Source organism: Thunnus thynnus, chromosome 1 (genome assembly GCF_963924715.1).
Source record: "Thunnus thynnus chromosome 1, fThuThy2.1, whole genome shotgun sequence".
Classification (NCBI taxonomy): Eukaryota; Metazoa; Chordata; class Actinopteri; order Scombriformes; family Scombridae; genus Thunnus; species Thunnus thynnus.
Genome location: NC_089517.1, coordinates 21,899,915 through 21,917,394, shown reverse-complemented (window position 1 = coordinate 21,917,394; position 17,480 = coordinate 21,899,915). Strand labels below are relative to the sequence as shown.

At 38.0% G+C, this 17,480-nt stretch overlaps 1 protein-coding gene across 1 annotated transcript; it reads left to right on the top strand.

The window, feature by feature from the left end:
- The first annotated feature begins 1,239 nt into the window (after positions 1 to 1,239).
- Positions 1,240 to 15,624, top strand: dusp22a (dual specificity phosphatase 22a). Its single transcript, XM_067590980.1, has 7 exons — positions 1,240 to 1,577; positions 3,016 to 3,049; positions 3,997 to 4,079; positions 4,756 to 4,805; positions 8,518 to 8,592; positions 8,871 to 9,042; positions 13,905 to 15,624. Exons 1-7 carry the CDS (start codon positions 1,557 to 1,559, stop codon positions 14,094 to 14,096), a joined length of 627 nt encoding a protein of 208 aa, XP_067447081.1. The 5' UTR covers positions 1,240 to 1,556; the 3' UTR covers positions 14,097 to 15,624.
- The last annotated feature ends 1,856 nt before the right edge of the window (positions 15,625 to 17,480 follow it).

Here is a 17,480-nt window from a genome sequence, read left to right as displayed (position 1 = left end):
TATTTTTCATTTCAAAAGTTAAACGCTGAACAACAACTGCTTCACTGTCAAGTCCATTACCAGTATATTTGCACTGGCAGCTTCAAGCTTCCACAGTTGCATACTGGACCATGATTAGCTTTCAAACTAGTTGTGATGTTATAAATCATGTCCTTAGGCCCACCTCTCAAAGTCAGATTTTCAATGAGCAAACTTTTCCCCTTTCAGCAGATGACTGTGAAAACAGCCTTCGAGTGTCAAACTCTGCACACACATTATTCTGTTACAGTGAAACTCAAAACATCCAACTGAAGTAACAGCAAGTAAAACACATTTTTGAGCGGAGGGACAGTTTAAGCTAAGTGAGGAAGTTGACTTAAGTATTTCTCTATGATGGACAGTATAATTCCTGAAGTTTCAAATGCCAATGTTTTTACATTCATCTGCTGAGGAGGAAAGTCTTTGTGCTCACGGAAAATCTAAGTTTAAGGCATGTTCCTAATGAGCAGGATTTGTGACATCACAACTAGTTTGTAGCCAATCATGGTCCAGTATGCAACTTCACCAAGTGTGATGTGGAAACTTGAAGCCTCCAGTGCACAAAGAATGCTGAGAATGGACTTCCCAGTGAAGAAGGAGACATCTTCAGTGCATCCAGCAGATACACTTGTGAAATATTACAGTATTTGCATATTCATATATTCTGGAGTTTTTAATGAGGAAGAGGGAGTGAATGTCATTTTAAGGATTTTAACAAAATAATTTAACTTTTTTTGTGTGAAAAACTATACTGGACACAAATTATGTCTGGAGGGAATCTTTAAATAGCAAACCAGACCAGTTTTTACACCGGAATTATAAGTAAATTATGACTCTTTAAATTTTTCTGTTCATCAATGTGTATTCCTGAAAATCAGCCCATGTAGTCAGCTGAAGGTGGTTATCAAAATATTTACCCTTTGTACATGAGAAGAACTAAAGTTAACTGTAATTTGTAGACATTGTACAGTTAGTGGTTTTAACGCATGCTTAATGCTTATTTTCCGATAAAAAAAAAAAAAGAGGAAAATGGAAAAGCCTGATTATCTTGTTTCATGACTTAATCACCTTCATCATAGGTCTGACCATCCATCCATCCATCCATGGTACTATGGTTTCCTCATAATAATCTTTCCTCCCATCTGAATAAACCTCCATCTGGTGCAGCTGAGCTGACTGTAACATGCTGTGATGATGTCACTTACCGGATGAACCCGCAGCTGCAGTTGTTTCACGTCAAAACAATCCGGAAGACGATACAGCATGACGGAACTGTCGGTGCAGCCGAGCGGAAGTTACAGGGCTGAAATAAAAACATTACTGTTTAGCCGCGGTAGCTGTCCTTAATAATGTTGCGACATAGAAGACAAACATAGCGACTTAGGTTTATCCTTAATTGTAGCCTATATGAGTCTGAAGTCCAGTTTAGTCCAGTCCAGGCTCGCGTTTTGTGGATTCAAAGTCCATGTTTGTTAACAAATCGTAGCAGCTCTAGGTAATAAAGTGCTATAGCTCATCGCAGACTGTTCAGAGTCATCATGGGCAATGGAATGAATAAGGTAGGCTTTGAATTTGTTTCATGCTCAAGTGTTATGTTGCTGTCCGTGGCTTTTTTTTTCTTGTGGTGGAACTGTAGAAAATGTAGCCGGTGCCTCTCCTCAATCAATCACGTCACATGTTTTGCTCTGTTCCTACAATGATATCACGTAGTCTTTTGGCTGCATCTATTTTGAGATCTGTTGACACCCAAAAGCACGAGTTATTTAAACCTTTATATAACCAGCTATTAAAAAATCACTGAGGTCAGAAATCTGCTTTTACAAGGAAGACCTGACTAGGATGGCAGCATAAAAAGTTGCACACAGGACAATACAACACCAGGCACACAAATAAAACAAAATAAGGTAACAGTGTTATGAAGAACATCACAAAAACACAAAGCAGTGTTAAGAAGGCTGAAATGAGCTAGTGACAGTTAATAAAGGTGTGATTTACTGTAGAATTTACAATAGCCTTGAATTCATAGTCTGTCCATACAATAGGGACAGTCAGCAGATGTGTGTCTTGTGATCTGAGATAATGATTTGAAGGTGTACTCTGTTAAATAGAGTACATGTAGCACTACAAGTTTGCCCAGAATTACTTTAAATAAATAAAAAATATAAAATGGACAGGACAGGAACCTCAGGGACAAAAGCAAGATATGTGTTTTCTAGATTTGTGATGGATTCATTGCAGTCCCATTCTGTTATGCCTGATACAAGTGATTATACTCAACACAGGGGCGGCAGGGTGGTGAGATGTGTTGGGAGACTGGCCCTGAACTGAAAGGCCTGGTTTGAGTTTCCTGTAACACCCTGCTTCAACCCTGCTAAAGTGTCCACAAGCAAGGCACTGAGACCACTGCTCTGTTGCTACATTTGTATCTGCCCATCCACTTATAATACTATGACGTTGCCTTTTATTTTTTAAATTATGGGGGCAGTTTGACTGCTAAGTGTGCATAATTATAATGATGCTTAATGTATATGTTAATAAATATAAAAAGAAAATCATTTTACAACACATTTTATATGATCTCTTTGAAACCTGAGTCACTAACATGGGGGATTTTTTTCTTTTTTTCTTTTTTTTTATCTCACATAGGCAGATAAACATCTGAATTTCATTTCTTAATTGCCAGTAAAATACACAACAGTGTGCAATCTGTGTTAGTCCTTCCTTTTATTATACAGACAACTGCTCCTGCATGCTATTAGTACCAAAGTTGTACAGCTTGCCTCTCATCACTTTGTCCTGATAATCATGCATCAATGCTTCAGGCCTTGTATGGCTGTAGGGAATGTTTCCTTTGCTGCACTCTATTCTTAAGCCTTAAGCCTTAAATCCAATCCTGCTCAACCCAGGACATTTGTTCCTTTCAAGTGAAGTTTTTGAAGCTGGACTGTAATGAATGTCTAACCTGAATGCAACATGTCTGTGACTGCTGCTTCACAGGTTGTTGATGGGCTCTACCTTGGGAATATAAGAGGTAAGAAAAACACAATGTAACTTGATTTGATGTTCTAAATTTTATATGTACAGAATAGTCAGGTCAGACCAGGCTTTGAATACCTGAGGTCATCATTATAGGCCATAACTGCATGTTTCCCATTAGTGTGCCTTAAACCATATCTTTATTTTATTGGCTTTTTAATGCAGAACACAGTATTTCTCCAAATGTTATTCCTAAATTGGACAAGAAGTTACTGTAGCATATCAAATCTGAAAACCCTGTAATGTTGTGTATAGGCACAAAACTTTGGACTTTTGTTTTCCTACTATTGGAATATTTTTATATTAATGAATAAATATGTTGTTTTTGAGTATTTTTGTGATTTGTATACCTAAGAGTGAGTCATAGCCCACTTCCGATATTCGCTGTGAATTGTTTTCATTTCGATTTAAGCGCTGTGACTCATAAAGAATATAACATAAGGCACATATCAAACATCTTTGTGAAGATAGGAGTAGTTCTTCTGTCAAACATAGTTTTCTTAGTAAAACGATACAAATCCTGTATTGACAAAAGGCATTAAGAGACTAGAAAGCCTTTTTTAAGTAAACCAACATAACTATTAATCAAGTGTTGCTTCACATTAAATGGGAATCAACAGTCTTTAGGGTATCCCTGTCTGACCTGACTTGATCCCTGGGCAGTTAATGTGGCATTTGGAGCTTTCTAACTTTAGCTGCTGTGATGATGGCTCGGCTCCTCATGATGGCAACAAGCACAATGGCTAAAATTAGTTCAAATGACAGGAGCAAGTGACCACAGGCCTAACTGTAACCAAATGATGTTGCAGGACAGTAAAAAGCCCACAGACCTGCCTCTGCAGCAGCTAGTAACATAGCTGGTCAGTGTTGTTGATGTGTTTGGGTGGTGTGAAATTTGCTGACAAAAAAAATGAGATATATCCCTCTCTGTCCTTGTCCCAGATGCAGAAAACAGAGAAAGTCTGTCTCAGAATGGCATCACCCACATCCTGTCTGTGTACAACAATGCTAAGCCTGTGTTTGAGGTTAGTGGAAAATAGACGTCGGCTGGTGTTTTTTGATGTCTTCAAAATTTTATGAATCTCTTGTCAGAATTTTACTTGGACATTTTGGTATGATTGTGTAAGCCTATTTAATAATGTGATGTGTCATGTCAGCCAGCTGGGGGTGGTGATGAGTTACAGTTGGAGCAAGAGACTTTGTGCCAGGGATGGACCATTGTAATGTATGTGTGTGTGTGTCTTTGTGATTGTGTGTGTGGACAGGAGCATATGTTTTGTGAAATTTCTTTAGCCACTCAAATCTGGTGTATTTACCAGGCAATAACTTATGTGTAAGATATTGAATTTGAAGACATTAAATGTATTATTCAGTGCTATGATCTCTTAGTTTTTCATCATCCTCTTAGTGTCTGTCACAGAGACTAAAATATTTATTACAGACATCCTTTTTGTCCCCTGTGCCTTTGAGAAACCCACATGTTCAGCATGTCTCATCCAGGTGTCTTGAGCAGTGTATACGTCATATGTGAGCTTTATCCCAAGAAGGCATTAATAGTAAACAACTACACTAAGTGAGCAGAAAAATAGAAAAGTGTACAATGTCTTTCTATTTGCAACACATTAGCATCGCAATTCTACATATATTTAGATAAAAAAATTCTTCTGGGTTGTCACACAGTTTTTCATTTATGTCTTACAGGACATGACTTACCTTTGTATTCATGCAGCTGATGCTTCCAGCCAGAATCTGTGAGTAAAAAAAGAAACACACACACACACACACATACACACACACACACACACACCATGGTGCTTATACCTCAGATTTAATATTTCCTTGTCCATGTGAATTTCCTTGATGAGTCACACAGAACGGTTTCGACACTGTTGTCCTCCAGTTTGTGGTCCCAGGGTGTGACAGCTCAACACAAACCGTTAAAAAGATGAAGGTTTTTTACAGCAACTGATTGATTGATTTTTTTGTTCTTAATTGGTGATTCCTTTTTGCAACAACAGTTTGTTTGAGTCATACTGTGAGTATATCAGTTCAAGCAGTACAGTTCAGAGTGCCATGTAGCTCTATATGTATTTAGATAGTTAATCATGTCAATCTCATGTAGGTATTTGAAGAAAAGCAGTAGTGTTACATTTATTCACTAATTAATGCAACACAACAATTTTAATGTCTGTGTTTGCATAAGTGTGAGAAAGGCAGAGAGAGAGAGAGATGGAATAAGTGTGTTCAGTGTGTCATTATTCATCAGGAGGGAGACTCAGTGTTGAAAGAGGCATGAGCTGTCCCTCCGCCCTTGCTGAAGTCACCAACATAACACATTAGTCATAGCATTTATGTTGTTTCTTTGACCTCATGGTACGCAAACAGTGGACACAGGCTCAGGGCAGGAACCAGAATCGACCATTGTGGGTTGAACATCAATGTAATAGAGCTGTCTCAAGCCTTGCGACCCCTGTAGAAGTCAGATTAATGGAGCTGGTGAGAGGTCATGTCATTGTTGCTGTACTAGTACCCTCTACTGGTTGGTCAGGGTTCCTGCACAGGGAAGAGGTGATTTCTCAGAGCAGGTTTGATACATGTCCAGCGCAATAAACCCTTCCTGTGAAGCTCCTTGCTGACAGGTGAAAAATAGCTGCTGGTGACACTGTGTGCATTGGAGGAAGCACATTGCTCTCTACATGATCCTTAGGTCAACAGTGGAGTGACAAGGACTGGACACTAAGGGAATTGGCTATACCAAGGTGGTGGGGGGCTGAGTAATAAACTTGATGACCTGTATTAGTATTTGGTCATTAGATTGAATGGTGTTCCTCAAAATTCTCAATTCAAAAGCCAACCCAAGAGAGTCCAAATAATAACGATACAAAAAAGAGTATAGGGCTGCTGTTTGACTGTAAGTATATGCACATGTAAGCACTGAAGAAAGGCTCTGCTGGTTCCCAGAAATTAGAGTGTGACTTCAAGTTCTGCAGTTATTGAAGTTTTCTTGGGGCTGATGAGGAACTCTAGTTGCTTTAGTTTGTGAAAAAGAAAATAGTGCAGTGTTGAATGCAAGTTAATGAGAATTGAGGTTTAATGTTTGGTTGGATGTTGCTGATTGGGTTGGGTTGGAGGTGTCTGACCTCCAGTGTCGCAATCAGGCGTCCCTCCCTCAGGCAGCAGAGGAAGGAAACCTTAGTGTGACATCTGGCTGTTTGCTTCGACCACCCAGAGCTTTAATAAACCCCCTCTGTCACAATCACTGGTCTGACTGATGGTAGTGGTGAGGCCAACTGCCGCCCCACCATGCTCGCCACCAGCTAGGGGCCCCTATGGCCAGGTCTGTTGCCCCCCCCCCCATGTGTAAGGTCCACAGTAAAGACCATCTTTCTCACATAGGCTCTATATTTTTTGCAGCAACTGTGGCGATTTGAGGCTGTCTGAAAACCCTTCAACTTTCTTAAAGCTCTCATGTCTGTACTTTGGTATTAATGTCAGGATGTCAAGTCAGGTTCGTTTGTATAGCTCTAAAGACAGTTAGCGTCTCAAAATGCTCCAAAGTAAAGACTATAACTAAAATGACAGCCAACCATATGAAAACAAGAAACAAGGGAAAACTCAAAAACCTCAATAGGTAAAACTAAAGAAACAAATTTGGGCCATGCGATTAGAAGAATCCATTTGTATTATTGTCAGGCATGCAGTGGATACTGAGAGGCCAAAGATTAAATGTCAGTAACAAAATGGAACATATCAATGCCGCCTTGTTCACCACTGATGTCATTAAGGTTATTGTAGAAATGACACTCAGTGCAGTGATGTGATGTCAGCAGCCTCTGAATTGATACACAATACTTAAATAAAATCTACTTATATGTTGATTTTGTAAAGTTGCTGACATGTACATATATATGTATAGAGGGCCAGGGATTCCCCTTTATGTGAACATTCTCATGACAAGCCGGCTTTGGTTGTAATGCACAGTGCATTGACCATGAAGGTGTAAACTCATTTGCATGAAAGTTTTCCAAAATAAAATGTGCATTTGTGTCAGGTGATGAGTCTGCACAAAAGATTAAATAGATTTTTTTCATTTGAATCATGATTTCTTATGCATACTGAATTCAATCTTACCATATAACGGATTGTCAGAAGCACTTTTTATACGTTTAGAATATACAGTACCTCGACAGCAACTTTTTGTTTCAGTATTATTCTCTGGATTCAGCTGGTTAAAACCTCAAAACTTTGTCACAAGGTAATTTTCTGCATATTAAACAAGAAGGCCGGAAATCTCTGTGCTAGGAAGACAGAACAAAGTGCTGAAGAGACATCTTTTGAAGAGGAGTTTGGATCTCAGGAAGAAGGAAAAAAGAAAAAGTGACAGTCTATTTTAGCCCCAGTCTGTTATTCTGTCTGCTATTGAGTAACCAGCATCTGCTCCCCAGGAGACTGCGCTATCAGCCATGCACTTCTTGATTATGCAAAACACCATCAGTGTTTCCTGACAGTGTACTACTAGATTTGAGGTTCATTTGCAGCACATTGTCTGGAGTCGAATGTCTGGATTCACTTTGAGTGAATTTCTCCTTTAGAGAAGCCTCACATTTTGAACATTTCTGTGATCTCCTATTTAATTTGCAGCATTTTTTTTTGTGTTTTTTTGGAAGGGGGTGCAATTACTTTTGTATTGTGTGGTTAGTATTTCTTAGCTCTCATTTGGCTTGTATAAGAGTGACACATTGTTCTGATATAACCTCTGAAAAATAACTTTGAAGTTTGGGGGTATAAACGTATAAACATGAATAATCCAACATAAGGCAGGGAGCTGTTTGCTGTATTTTTGTTCTTTTAATCTTTTTTAGACACAGAATACATGCATGCTGGAAATTGATGTCATTTTTGCAGATAGACAGAAACAAGATGTTACTTCCCTTGTCTATTCCTACTGTCTGTGCTCTGGTCTACCACAGAGTCTGAACCGACTTCTTTCTCACATGACAAGTTGGAGTAAGAAAAATCACTAGCACTTCTGGTTCTTCCAATTAACTAACATCGATCAAAACTGCTTCTCTTCATTCTGAGCCTTCTCACTATATTTGAGAGTTACTTTCTACAGTAAAAGTCAGAATAGTAATACATATATCATAGTTTCAGCAACCTATTTAAAACACAAAGTCAGGGCCTCATCTCAGGAGTTTCAGTTCGAGGTGTCCTTTTTCATATCCTTTAACAACCTGACAACTATTTTTAGCTTTACAACCCGTATGCAACTCTACTGTACCTTAGTAAAAGCCAGGTAGTTTCCTGATTTGTTGAGAAATAGTTAATAGTTATAATGTTTTAAATAAAAAAAACATTATATTACATACTCCATTTCACAGAAAATGTGGTCTGTATATCAGTTATGTCAAACTTGAAAAGTAGTTAGTAACATAATAAGTTTCTGTTTTGATTTTTTTCCAGGTTACAGCATTTTAAGGAGTGCATCAGCTTCATCCATGAATGTCGCCTCAATGGTGGATCTTGTCTGGTTCACTGGTAGGTTTTATGTCAATGTAACCTTTCATCCCAGTATGACTCAAAGGATTGAACAGAAAGCAAGCCTAACAGAACAAATCAGCAATCAGTTTGAAGCATTTTCACAATACTTTATTACATTTGTACATATGTATCCTACACAGTACCTGAAGGTACAGTTTAGGAACTGTTCAGTAACTGTTCTGTTATTTACCTTTTACCAGTAAGAAGTTATTCAAGTGTTAAACATCCAGTTACTTAATGACAATGACCAAGCCATGCGCTTTGTGTTTCTGTAGCCTTGCGGGTGTGTCCCGCAGCACGACCATGGTGGTGGCCTACCTGATGACTGTCACCCACTACAGTTGGGAGGAGTGTCTGTCTGCGGTCAAAGCTGTTCGCTCTTTTGTCGGCCCAAACTATGGCTTCCAGCAGCAGCTGCAGGAGTACCAGACAACACAAGTCTCAGAGGTACATATATGAATTAACACAGACAGGATGAATGTACACACCCAGTGCCTTCAGAAAGTGTCCAGCCCACTTTTTCATATTGCTGTGTTGTAACCTAAATTACAAAGGCATTCTAAGTTGTGACATGTAATATTTTCATATTTTGAAACACCATATTTTATCCCTTTTTACTGCCATTTTTCTAGTAGTTTTCTGTAAATGTTTGTGTGCTTTATCTTGTTGTAAGGCAAACACAGGAACTCACAGGGGGTGAGGTATGCAACCGTCACACTACACATACACCACCAGTGGTTAACCTGTTAACTGTTAATCGTGACTCTCTTGATGTCATGGAACAAGACATGCCTGACAAATGCAGTGGACCATGTCATGCGTAGTTGTTTCTGTGAAATGTTTTTGTATAAGTTTGTGCATTGTTTATTCCTGTAGAGACCAACAAACTCCCATTGTTTGTTTCACAGTAAACCATCAAATCTGCAGCTAAGCTGCTATAGCTTAGATTCTAAGCTACAGCAAGAAGCTAACCACCAGCACAGTGCAGATAAATGAATATGCCCATCTTGTTGTTTGAAATGGCTCAAAAATCCCCCAAATATTAATCAATCTAATATCAAATGAGGAGACCTTGGTTTGAGTGTAAAAGCGTATTTGTAAAGTATTTGTAATTTAAAGGAATAGTTCAACATTTTGGGAAATTGGCCAACATACTTCCTTTCCAAGAGTGAGATGAGATCAATGCCACTCTTGCGATGAGTACAGATACTGGAACATGTTGTATATTGTTCATTTAAATGTCAAAAACAAATAGTCACTTTACGTCAGTGTCACATGTACAAGCTCCTATATGGTAGAAACATCCCAGGTTTGATTCTCTTAGTATTTATGTGTTTAGAAAAGTAATTTAAAGGTATTCTATGCAGGATTTTCCTAAAAAAAAACAATATGTAGACTCATACAAAAATAATCCCTCTCAATCATCACTTATGACCCACTAGAATTGTGTGGCAGTGTATTTATCTACAGAGACCCTGCCCTCTGCCTGTATTTTCTTATTATTTCGCTGTGTTTGGGATGCTTCTGGGCGTCAACCTTTGGGCAGTGGGTGTGTAGCCCCCAGCCAATAACAGCACGCAGGGTGTGAGATCAGGACTCAGATTACATCATTCTCTCCATCTCTCTCCTCTGCTCTGCACTGCTCTCTGTCTCTCTATCATGGATGTATAAAGAGCTGCAGATCTGTGTGTCTACTTGACCGAGGGTGGGGCTGAGCTACACATGGACAGGATGAAGCTCTGCATTCACATAAAATCTAGCAATGCTGCACCTCCCCGCAGGGTTGTGCGGAGGTGCAACATTGTGCAGGTTTATTTGTGCTTTACAACATAACTGTAACAATCAAGTTTTATTACAGTATCTGATTCACGGCTTTGTTCTTGCCAGTGCCGCTCACTCTCTTCATTCATTCTCTAGCTCACTTGACCTCTCTCTCTCTCGCTCTGGCTCTGCCTCCCCAAGCCAGGGAGGAGGGTCCGACTTTGAATGCTGTGTTTACAAACACCAACCAACAAATCTTGTATAGCATAGCTTTAAAGAGTTTTTCTAATTTGCTTTGTCCTGAATTTCGGGGTGTTAATTACACCTATAATGTGAATTTTAAATGTCTTGGTGTGCAAGGTACATAATTGATTCTTTAAAGACAAATACTTGCCCTCATAGTTTTGATTTGTCACCTTTCACTTTGAAGAATATTACCATTGAAAGGAAATATTAGTCTAGTCTGATAAAGTTTTTAGCATTCTTTTCATACCACCAAAATGTTCATATCTGACAGATGCATGCATACTTCTAATAAAATGATTGGTTCAAACATTTGAAGACATCAATAGACAAGGACACTGTTGCCACATATTAGCCATATTTTCACATTGAAATTTGTATTTGCATTTTCTCTTGAGCCACACACAGCAGGTGGCTGTTCAAAGCCTTTCACTCTGTGCAGTATTTTAGTTAGTTGGAGGTATGTAGTGCGTGATTCCATTACAATGGCACTGACCCAGCCATTGAGTAGAGAAGGGGAACTGCAGGGGGTTTGCTGGGATTGCATTAGCTTGGTACTGCTCATCACGTGTTCAGCATTACTGTCAGCATCTTGCAACATCACATGACTGATGCTCATTGTTTGTAGGTCTTGCATTGATTTCAGAGATTTAAAGGAAAACGGGTTTCCTGTATTTGTGCTTTTCTCACATCTGCCTCAGATAGAAAGTGAGGAATCCTCAAGAAAACAGAGTTTGTTGTTGTTTTGTTTATACTACAACATGTGTTACTGTGTGCAGAAAAATTAAAATGTATTAATATTTTCTGCATCAACATACTGTAGAGGATCAGATCATTCAGAATACTGTGATTTGCAGTTACCACAAATCACCAATGCAGCTGTAACAACACCGTTTACTGCCACACAGGGGCAAAAAGGCCAGAGAAGAACTCCAGCTTGGTTAGTGAAGAAAAGAGTGATGGTATTTATTGACAGCTAGAAGACTGATAAGGACAATCAGTGAATTATGTATGCTGCTTGACTCACCAGGACAACACTCCATTAGTGCAGAGATTGATAGGTCACAGAAGAACAACCAAAATTGTCCAACCAAAAAATTTTTATACTGTAAATGGATCACTGAGTCGTTGGAGGAAAAAATTTAAATAGTGGGACTCTGCCATTTCAAAAACCTTTTCTTAAAAAGTTGATGTATTTTACTAATTCTTCAAACTAAAGAATGAAAAGCAAGTATGTTGTTTACAAGGTAAATACCAAAGTTAAGACTGAATATTTTTGCTATTGTATTGAATATATTGTATTGTACTTAATAGGATGTTGTTTGCAACATCTGTTGAAGCAATTGTGCTATTAACTAATTGAAGTTATATTTGAGCCTTCCCCCAGTTTCTGTCTCAGCTTTAAATTGTTTTTGAGGTTATGATTTGAGATAAGTGACTGACATCCTCTTTACCTTTGATATCAATTTTACATTTTCATTCTCAGTATAACCTGATGCGCAACACTTGAAAGCACTTTGTGGCTTCTAACAAGATTCATTTTCTTTTTCATGACACCATGAGAGTTGACACAATCTTGCACAACACCTGATATCAGTCGGCTTATTGATATGTTATCTTTATACTGTGGTGCTTTTGATTGTTAATTCAGCTTTACAGTTGTGTTGATATATTATGAGTCAATGCTACACTGTTTGGCATTTTTAAGTTGAGAGTGAGAATACTACTTTTAGGAAGATGAATGTATTGCTTTCAGAGTGACTTTCACTTCATTGTATTTCGTAAATAATAAGGTATTGCACAAAATAATTCCTGGACATCTTTTTAGACATTGCAACTGCTTTCTTGACCGGTGGCTGTCATTGAACTAACACTGAATATTTTTACAGGAAGTAAGGTGGTACCCAAAGCAAAGATAAGAATTATAAACTTCTAGGAAAGTTTTTAGTGGAGCATCTTATTCCCGCTGTTCTAATGGATAGAAGTTCAAAATTCAGTAAAATCTGCCAGTACAAACATAATCACCACTTCAGTTTTTGTCAACTTGTCTTGTACTGTGTTCATCAGCAGACTAGACAACCATCAGTCAGATTCTCCTGCCATGAGGGACAACAGGTCCAAGCAACCAAATTTATGCTTTGCTGATGTATTTAATAAAATTCTTCTATAAATTTTCAATTTTAGAGAAATGCGGTGACCTGAATTAAGGGGAAATCCTGAGCTTCAGGAGACAATATAAGCAGGAATGTGTCCAGGGAAACAAGTGCTGAAGTAGTTCCTTGGAAGTATTTGAATAAAAGCTCTTTGTCTTTTTCCGGAAAGTGTCGGTGTAGACTATTTTGTTTTCTATTTAATTACCTCTTACTTACTAGAACCAGACAATATCATGACACACTGTTTATGTTGGGTACAGTTCTGTTCAAACTTAAAAATTTCCAGTTGTAATTCTGGATAGGCGTCTTTGCAAAAAGACAGTTTTCAATCTAAAAAACTCATTGAACTCAGAATTAAGCTGTGCCAAAAACTAAACTCAGAGCTAACATAATCAGGTTAATTCGAGGCTGGTGGAAAGGCAAAATATGTTGTGTTATTGACAAACAAACCCTAAACATCAAGCAATGCAATATTTATGGACTTGAAGCAGTATGGATTATGGGAATTTCTTTCTATATCATTAGCACTAAAAGACAGCTTAAACAATGCTTAAATGTATCAAATAGGAGCCCACCTAAGTAATTTTGTTGAGTAAGATAATTAGCATTTTCTATTACCAATGGCAAACAAGTAGTCCATCCATTTTATTATGCAACTCAGTTCATCAATTCTGTTTTTTTCTAATTAATCCTCACACACTATCTAATAATAATGACATGAAAAGACAATTTTTAAACCATTTTCTCTGACACATCAAGTTGAGTTTAAATACATCCCCTTTTGTTTGATAATACTATACTATATACTACATAGACTTTGATAATACTATAAGTTGGATATGATTTACTGTGTAAAAACACACATCCGTCTACATGACTTCCCACAGTTCACAGTGTATGTCATAGCAAGAACAAAGCCATGAAGCCCAAGAACTCTCAAAGGTACCTCAGCAGTAGTCAATATTGAGCCCTGTGGTCATTTTTATCAAGTGTCAATTTATTGTATAAATAGTATTTAAAGAAAAACATTTTTTGAATTTGCCTGTTGAACAAAACGTGAAGCAGTCTCAAGGGGCTGCAAAGGCTTTATGCAGTAAATATATTTAGTCATTAAGGTACAATGTAAGATAAATCTTATCTTCTTGTCCCCAGTACAGAGCATGGTTACGGTCCAGTTTCCGTCCCAGTCCATTTAATGACCAGGAGCAGGTGGGAGCCCTGCTGAGCCAGTACACAGAACAACAGGAAAGCCAGAGGAGAGGAGCAGACCAGCGCTGGATAAATCGGGATGTAGGTGTCTGTTCTCTGCCGTCCAACCCTGATGAGCCTGAAGGAAGCAGCTGAACCACGGGTTTCTGATCATGCCGACTTTCCTGTCCAGTTCTGTCTGGAAAAGGCAGTAGCTATTGCTCTGTACTCAATTCCAAATCAACCCCAAGCTGTATCCAACATTAAGGCCTTTGTACGACTCTGTACAATTTATTAAATGTCCCCTTAAAAGCATATTTTTTTTTACACTTTATTGTCATCTGTCTAGTCACTTTTAAGCAATGGAGGTTGATTTAGAATTGGGTCACACACTTCACTACCAGTACCTCCCATTTACAGCCACAACAGGGGTATCGGTGCTCACAGACGCCTTACTCTAAACACCTCAGCACCTTAGCCATGATTTAATAACCTGTACTTCCACGTGGACTCTTTAAACCTGTAACGTTCAGCTTGGTAGCCTTAAAGAGATGTGACTGATTAACGCTGTCTTAAAGGAACATTTTGCCTCTAATTATGTGCAGGTCTAGCCTGTGCTTGCGGACTATAAAAAATCTATGTAAAATAAATCTACAACCAATTTGGTGTCCACTATTGAAAGAAATTGTCCCTATACGTACAGGTTTGCAGTTCAGCATAGGTGTAATGGTAAACCCTGTCAAATAGCTAAACACCACTGACCTTGCATGTACCAGTCAAATGCACAATTAACAAACAATGATAGTGGAATTGTTAGCAGATTTGCTAGCCAGTTATAACAACAAAAAATGTATTACTGTTGCACATCACTGCCCAGGTAGTTAACAGCATTTGTTTACAGAAACAACCAGTAGGAAACTGCCCTTTCATTCCAGTTGGTACTTTTTGTTTCTTTGATGAAAATTCCAAGCTATCTGTTGTCACGTATCTCGGCACACTAAATGCTCTGTCATCTGCAACAGAATCCAGCAACAACAGTTGACGGCAGAACATATCGACTTGGTTTCAATAGAACAAATGCTGTGGGTGGGATCCACCTGGTACTTCCAGCTTTGTACTTCCACCCATCTAGCTTTATCTTTATTGCCTCAACCAACAGAACTTCTGTTGAGTTACCTCTTATCAGGCAGAGAAGCCCAAGAAAAAAATACAACAGCCAAACCCTTGCTGTTGTTTGTCCACTATCAACTACTGTCAGATAAGTTAGAGGTGTCTTTTTTTTCTTTTAGTAAAAAAGGCACACTTCTATCCAACTAACAGTTGGATAGAAGTGCAGAGAACATTGGCTCATACAGGAGTAACATAAGTTTCAAAATCGGCTAAATGTTCCTTTGAGTAGTACACTGCAGGTTAATTTGAGAGGCTATGTAAAATATGGCTGAGTTAAACTATAACTACACATGAAGGATTTCTGCAGTCCAAAAGTCTTCCTGATTTTAAGAAAGCTCTGATTTATCTTTTTATTGTGGAAAAGCTGATTTTTAGGGAATTTGTGTTATAAATGTATGGGTACAGTTAAGTGTTTTAATTGCATATTTATGGTGTTTTTTGTTTTGTGTTTTATAATAAAATGCAGTGATTGACAAAAAATATAGAAATGCTAATAAATCTGTACTATCAATGACACATGTGCATGGTATGTATGTGTAAGTAAAAGAAATCATTGGTAGAGAAAATATATGTATACATGACTAAATAGTAAGTAACATGCGTTTCTCATGAAGCAGCTATATAACTCCACTGAGTGAAAAGTTAAAGGTTTCTGGGTTTCACTCAGCAGATCACTTGGATCACTGGATGAGCAGCTTCCATAAGAACAGTGCGATAAAACTTTTACTATCACACAAAGGTGTGCCAACACTCTGAGTTTAGTGTATGTTTGAACTTTACTCAGTGACAAATAAGTTTTTTGTTGTTCGTGAGAGACAGAAATGAAGACAGACTTGCAATATATTCTGAAAGTTTTGGTATTTATTATATTTTTAGTGAACGTCTATGTATTTGGACAATATTGGACAATGACACACACAACTCAGTTTTACTGAGTTTAACTAAAATTACCAGCATTATCACAATAATCTGTACACTTTATGTTTCCTACTGATATCGGTGACTATTAGTTTTTGTCAAGATTTTGCAGAGAATTAAAAATCTGACAGAAACTACTCTTGGTCTACAATTAGCTCAGTTTTGTTAGTTTTCATCAGTGGACGTAGAGTTACAACAGACATTACAACAAAACTGGATTTATTGGATTATCAGTGAGATATTCAATGTTATAATGTATTTGAAAATATGATTAGATTCCACAGAGATATAGTCACCAAACTGTATAAGTGATGTTACAATAGTATTTGATAAAAAAAAAAAAATTAAAGCTTACAAAAGAATACAGTTATATGAGAAAGTAGGTTAGCAGATAATATTGCTTACACTACTAACCTCCCCCATGAACATTATTCCAAAGCAAACCTGTGGTTCATCAAGACAGTGAGTCAGACTCTTATATTTATCTTAAATTTCAATAAAGAAAACAACTAACAGAGTCACATAAGGAAAATATTCCAGGAAATACCCCATCGTTTGGTTCCTTGGAATTTATTTCTGTGGGAACGTTGCATTAACACCACTCTCACTGTATCTCCAGTTACTGGCATCAAAATTGCATATTCCCATATACTGAAGTTTAGTTTATTTACATAATACTCCTTGTACCATTTTGACTTTTATGGCTGAAAAGAGAGCTACTGAATAGAATTCCTTATGTGTATGATCATTTCAGGTGTAGACATGTTCAGGCAGGCTAATTCTTGTCAGGACTTCTTTAAAACATAAAATTCAGGCTTACTGTAAATATTGCAAAAAGAAACTGAGTAGCATACATGCATCAGAACAACGTCATACCCAAAATAATATTACAGGGACGCTATGACACTGTGGAGGCTCAATATGATTAATAAGTGAGAATGGAGTAAATAAAAATGCTTTGTCAAAACTCTCAATAGCGATCTTTATTGATAATAACATGACATTTAGCTCATGAGCCTTTATTAGATGTTGACCATGACGATGGGGGATTTATCATTCATCATATTTCATAGAATTTTGATATTATTATACACACTGATAAAACCCACGGGACTTGGTCAAGTGGGACAGACTTCACCATCTGACAGCGGGCTGCTGTACCTGCTAAACAACTTTTTCGAGGTTTCTCATCAGTACTGAGTGGACGTGGGAGGGACGCGTTACCTTTGTCTGGAGCGCAAAAATCCCCCAAAGCATAAGGTAACTTGTGACTCTCCGGGTTTATTGAGTGCTCCACGTCTGCGTAGCTTGGCGTGGGCAGCAACTTAACAGCCACCGCTTGTGTCAGGCCATTTCTTGTAAATGCCCACAGTTAAGAGAACAACACTTCCGTAATGGGCCGGCCCACAGTGATCTTAAACACTTGATTGGTCAGAGTGAAGCAGTGTTGTC